Source organism: Apium graveolens, chromosome 4 (assembly GCF_009905375.1).
Source record: "Apium graveolens cultivar Ventura chromosome 4, ASM990537v1, whole genome shotgun sequence".
In the NCBI taxonomy this organism is placed as follows: domain Eukaryota; kingdom Viridiplantae; phylum Streptophyta; class Magnoliopsida; order Apiales; family Apiaceae; genus Apium; species Apium graveolens.
Genome location: NC_133650.1, coordinates 298,582,829 through 298,589,046, shown reverse-complemented (window position 1 = coordinate 298,589,046; position 6,218 = coordinate 298,582,829). Strand labels below are relative to the sequence as shown.

Here is a 6,218-nt window from a genome sequence, read left to right as displayed (position 1 = left end):
TATCTTCTTCTTCTGATCTTGTACTATTTAAGATCAAAAACCATGTCAAATGGTAGCTATTGCTATGCCCAGGCTTTCACATAGTATACACACTCTAGCAGGTCTATGCTCAAGATAACCTAAAATACTATGCTCAACCTATCACAATACTACACACTCATAGATGTCCAAACAACATATCAATCAATAGACATAAGATAAATTCTTCAAGGCTTCATCAGACATATAAAATGCCAACTTTCACGCTACAAGAGATAACCTGTAATATTATGCGCAGGCTTTCACGTACATACATTCATGCAAGTCTAAACAACAAATTAGTCACCGAACATAAGATAAATTCTTGAAGGCTTCACAAGATATATAATATACCGTCTTCAAGATACAAGATAGTGATAACTCAAAAGTCAAAACCAATCAATCGGCAAGTTTCAAAGTTTTAACAATGTAAATTTGATGAACCATAAACTCAAATGAGATAAGTACACGTTTAAGTTTATACCACACGCACGTATAGAAACTTCCAGAGTGTACAATGCTACATTAATTGAGACGAAACAAAGAGATGATTAAACATAGATTTACAAAAACAATCTCGTCTACATCCAAATCCAATGAACACGACATCAAGTATACAAATAAAGTAAAAAGAAAGCCCTGGACTAAAAGGCAGGGCCTTAACTGAAAACATGCAAAAAACGGCTGATAAACTCAACCGCCTTAACAGTACGTTGTCATCTGACCAGTACCAAAAAGCTTCCGCATATTTCATACCCTTACATGAAGGTCTATATTATTGAGAGAATAAATCATTACCTAAACTGTATAGATCATCATATTAGCACAAGCCGAAAAGCCCAAACATTGTCCGATTTAGGGATTTTCGATTGAAGAAAGTATCTCGTAATCTTGCCCAAAAAAGTAAGCATACGTCAAGGAAAAAAACACATGAACAAATCACACAGCATCATAACTACTCCAACGACATACGAAATGTGTCAAATAGCTACTGGACAATCCTTTGCATACCAATGCTTACAAAAGAATTTTTAAATATATTATATCTAACAGCAAGCACACACTAATTCCATGAAATAGCAAGAACATATACGAGCAAATGTATAAAATTATCTGCAGCTGGAACAGCCAATAAACAGGGGTTATAAATTAAAGCCTGCCACTATAAAAAGTTTCAATCTTTACATACACAACATGAGTGGCCATAAGCATTACAGATCAACATCAGAACCGAGTTCAATATATGACTTCAACAACAATAGACTTAAAGATTGAAAAGTCTAGATGTAGTTCAAGACATTTTACCCCAATTGCATAAAAGGATGATCATCAGCACACCATCTGATGAAACACTGATAAAGCTTAGAACTTGACATCAAGAAAGGGTAAATTCTCATCAAACAACATGTAAAACCCCGTTAAGAAACATAGATAATAATTTTTGTTTATCTAAGTCTTAGTCTTGTCTATGATTGTTTCTTTTCTGCAACAAAGAGTGAATGAAAATTAAAGATAAAATGTAGATCCAACTCAACCACTCAAAGCCTAAGAGCAGTGCAATCAAGATCATCCCCATCATCATCTGGAGGCGGAAAATTAAGATCAAACGACAACGGCTTACAAACCGAAGAAGACCCCACATCCCCTCCTTGACAATTATCCACAACCGAACTCGAGGAATCACAATCACTATGACAATCATCAGGCAATATAGGAGGAGACCTCGGAAACCTCCTCGAAGGCAAAGCAGTAATCTGCCTAACAATAGTGGACTTAGGGCCACTAAAAGACTCAAGAGTACTACTCATACCACTAGAAGCCGGACGCTGAGCAGATGCAATGAAATGATTATCTTGAACAAAATTATTAGGATTAAAAAAACGAGGATCTAACAAAGGGGGATTATTAGGGTTATGTTCAAAAACAGTAAAATTGGTCTTAGCTTTCGGGCCACGTAGATTCCTGGCAGCAGCATCATATGCTCTTGCAGCATCTTCAGCAGAATCAAAAGTACCCAACCAAACCCTAGTTTTCTTCCATGGGTCTCTAATTTCAGCAGCAAATCTCCCCCACGGTCTCTTTCGAACCCCTCGATATCTTATCTCTTTAGATCCTGATCCCGGCGTCTCTCCGACCAACGCCGCCGCCGCCGCCTTCGTCGGTCTCCCTCGCCGCATGGCTTGTAGAGCGAGATACAGTATAATTGAAAAAAAGGATAAGAAATGTGAAATAGTGGAGAGATTTTAAATCTGGTGAGTGCCCAGATGAAATTTCTAGAGGCCGGCGTCAAAGATGGTATCTTTTCTTGATCTCTCTCCCTCTCTCTCTATCTCTCTCAATCTCTCTCTCTCTCGCCTTTATTGTATTTTCATATCCATCTTTGTTGATTTTCCTTGTATGGGGAAGAGAGAGAGAGAGCAAGAAGGTTTTTTCTTTTTCTTTTTCTTTATTTTTTCTTTTTCTTTTTGGTGAAGAGTAGAATACAATACTAAAACTATTGCTACTTTGATTATTGGGGTTTGGAATTTGGATTGTTTATATTACTGCTACTTTGTTTTTCTCTCAAAGACTCACCACTCACTCGTCCTAACTCGCCCGACTCGGTTGCTGAGCCGGAAAGGAGAAATAATTACTCTTTATTATTTCATTCTACAAAAAATCTTTAAATTTATTATTTTTCCAAAATTTAATTACTCTATCGTTAATGGTAAAGTATAAACAAAAACAGCCACACAAACTATTAATATTTTCTTAAATTTAATTTGCTATATTATTTTTAAATATTTTCGACTTTTGATCTTACAACAGCCTTGTATCTGTTTATTTAATATGGTGCAGAGCATGGGTCTGGTTGTTTCCGGTTACATGGTTAGGTCACTATCTTTTTGAAATTACCAGTCTAGTATGGTCGGTAATAATAATAATCCCAACCAAACATTTGTGCCTGCATTTTCACCTCATTCTATTGGTCCTTTTTTTTAAAGCTTATTTTGATCATTTGTAAATTGGAATATTCTTGGTACATTTAAAAATTTTGAAGGCTCATTTGGAATGGAATTGTAGGCGGACTCGTTTTAAATGATTTTCTAAAAAAACAAAATAAGTGTAAAGGGTTTTCTAGGCACACTGATAAGTGAATTTTATAAATTAAATCAAACTAAACCAAACATGTCCCGTATAAATCGTTTAAAGCGGTATCTGGGTAGGGTAAGATGTAAGAGATCGCACTCCTATACTGAAAATAGGGATGTTGTTTCCGTGAATACCCTCGGCTTACTGCGAAACAAAAAAACTGTGTGTGATATATAAAAATTTGATATTACCTGAACTCATGATATTCTTCACTCCATGACTTATCTCGTACCGGAGGCATATCCCCGATAATCCCGATGTCCAAAATTATTCATACAAATGTTGAACTCTATAAGTTTAGTTTATTTTCATTGGTTTAGTTTTTATATATATAAGATCAAGGTGTTAACGGAAAAATTTGATTGATAACAAATTTGAAGGGTTTCTAAAATTATGGTGGTGATTGATGATGGTTGAGAGCGTAGATTAAGGAGATTTGAGTTACGGTTTTATGTTGGATTCTCTACTTTCCGTAAGGGTTGCTTCGTGTCATATAATGCGCATCTGTATCCCTATTTATGGATTATCAAGTCAGATTAAATTCTTAGTGAAAATGAAATCTAAAGGCTAGATTTCCTTCTTCAAAGGCCTATAGGACTGAGGTCACCACCTTAGATTACCGACTTAACCCCAAAACCCAGCTAATTTCTCGGAACGTGGCGATTAAGTCATTGACCCAAGATTATCGGAGTCAGAGCTCACCTTTAACCCCACATAAATAAGGTAACTAGTCACGGGGCTGACCTTTCGATATACGGGCGACGTTCTTAGCCAATCAACATGCGAGGTTGCTGACAGGCTTAACATTTTTCCCATTGTAAAGAACTATGTCGTATTATAAGTTTGGGCAAAGCACACGTGCTCCAGCCTCCAAATAGCTTTTCAGAGAAAAGGTTTCTTCCTGGACCAAGGATGAGGCTTCCAATACATTTGTACCTCGATAAGGTAATATTCTTTAAACTAATAATATTGCTAAAATAATATTTTTTTTCCGGTTCTAACATAATGAACGCGGTGAATTTTTACTCTCGATAAAGTAATAAACTTACTAAAATAAAAAAAATTGGTTCCGACCCTATTACTTTAAAGAGATTTAACTGTATATCAAATATATTTAACTTCTTCCGAAAATGATGTTTCAATTAACAAAACCCATGCTTCGTCTTTAGGCGGGAATGTCTTTTGCGGGCAAAAATTTCTTTCATAGGTGAGGCCCAACACGATAAGCGATTGTTGGGATTTCTAAGCAAACCTTAACTCCCATTAGTATGATATTGTCCGTTTTGGGACGAGTCCGCACGGTTTTATTTTTTGGCACATCCCAAAAAGTCTCATAGTAATGGAGTTATCCGAGTACTTATATTCTAACAATCTACCCCTCCCACAAATGATGTGGGAAAACTCCTAACAATCCCCCCCTTCACACATCGGACTCGACACTTGTCGAATTTAACATCTGATTGTGTGATCTGACTCTCACTTGAGCCATACTGGAATCCATCTAGCTTTCTGGCCCCCTTTAGGCCCATACTGGAAGGTCCACCTGCCTAAGCCCATCTTGGATTAGCCCCTCTGCAGCTTCCTAGGTCCATCTGGGAGCTTACCAGGATTGTTATGGATCGTTATAACCTGAACTTGTTATATTACTTGTTGGGCTTACTGAGCAGGTTTAACTCCATAATATAGTTTGATATTGTTCGCTTTGGGCCGAGCCTGCACAAATTTATTTTTGGGTCACTCCCAAAAGGCATCATATTAGTGAAGTTATCTGACTGCTTATATTCTAGCAATCTGCCCCTCCCATAAATGATGTGGGAAAACTCCTAATAATTTTTCCCTTCACACATCGAACTCAACATCTCTCGGACCTGCCTCCTGATTGTGTGATCTGGCTCCCCCTTGACCCATACTGGAATCCTTTTGGAATCCTGGATTTGGTGTATCAACATTAATGTTAGAGTCGTGAAGAGGGATTTTATCTAATTTATGATAAAAATATATTTTTCCCTTGTTCGTTTTTTTGTAATATTATAGAAGATAATCATGTCCAAATAATAAATTAATTAAGTTAGGCAATTATGTAATTTCAGCGAGTATCGACCAACTACCAAATTTTTATTGTTTAATTTGTTATAGATTGATTGAAAGATAATCGGTATATATTAAACGAAATTGTCCATAATATTTTTAGAGAATGATTTATTTTATTTGGAGAAAATAAAAAAGACAACATTTTTACTTAAAATGTAAAGATTAAAAAGAATTGTTTAAAATATTTGTAAAAAAAGAGTTATTTTAGTTGATGAAATTAGAAAAGGCAACGTATTTTACTTATAAAAGTAGTTTGTTATATATTAATTAAGAGTAATTGTGTAAAATATTTTTTTTAAAGAAAGGACAATTATGTAATTGAAGAAAGGACCGTACCAAATAAAGTTTTAATATTTTGTCTATTATAGAATAGTATATTTATAATGAAAATCATGTTTATTAGCCTGTCATGTAAATGTTAACTGTTGATTTCGATAGATAAAGACTCTGATACAGTCGATGTGTGACTCTGCTGTATCTTTAATTTTCTAAATTAATTCATTATATTGGTATCAGTCGATGTGTGACTCTACTGTATCTTTAATTTTCTAAATTAATTCATTATATTGATCTTGACCATCAAATCATTTTATCTCTCTTACAATTGTTATCTCACATGCAATTGTTATCTGTTTTAAAAAATTCGGAGAAGCCAATAAACATGAATTATGTTCAGGAAACAACCATTCGGCAAGCAGTTTTATTTAAAATTTTAAAATTCAAGAAACGGAAATTTATTGGCAAGCCCATATACGCGTGATGTAGTATTACTGCTATTTTATCAAGTAATGTAATGTCAGAAAAAGTAATTACAGTGACAGAGATGAAGTTCACAAGCTTTGCATCTACGTCTTCATAGTAATGCATAACGGGGCATTCACGGATTTTGTGCTGTTCGTAACTTTAAATATTATTATGGTCCATCTTGATTAAAACCTTTGGATTAATTTAATTTATTTATATTAGCAGCCATTATA

At 35.0% G+C, this 6,218-nt stretch overlaps 1 protein-coding gene across 1 annotated transcript; it reads right to left on the bottom strand.

The window, feature by feature from the left end:
* Positions 1-1,144: 1,144 nt before the first annotated feature.
* Positions 1,145-2,532, bottom strand: LOC141721331 (ethylene-responsive transcription factor 3-like). The gene has a single exon (XM_074524228.1). The coding sequence runs from the start codon at positions 2,193-2,195 to the stop codon at positions 1,557-1,559; it is 639 nt and encodes a 212-aa protein (XP_074380329.1). The 5' UTR covers positions 2,196-2,532; the 3' UTR covers positions 1,145-1,556.
* Between the last annotated feature and the right edge of the window lie 3,686 nt (positions 2,533-6,218).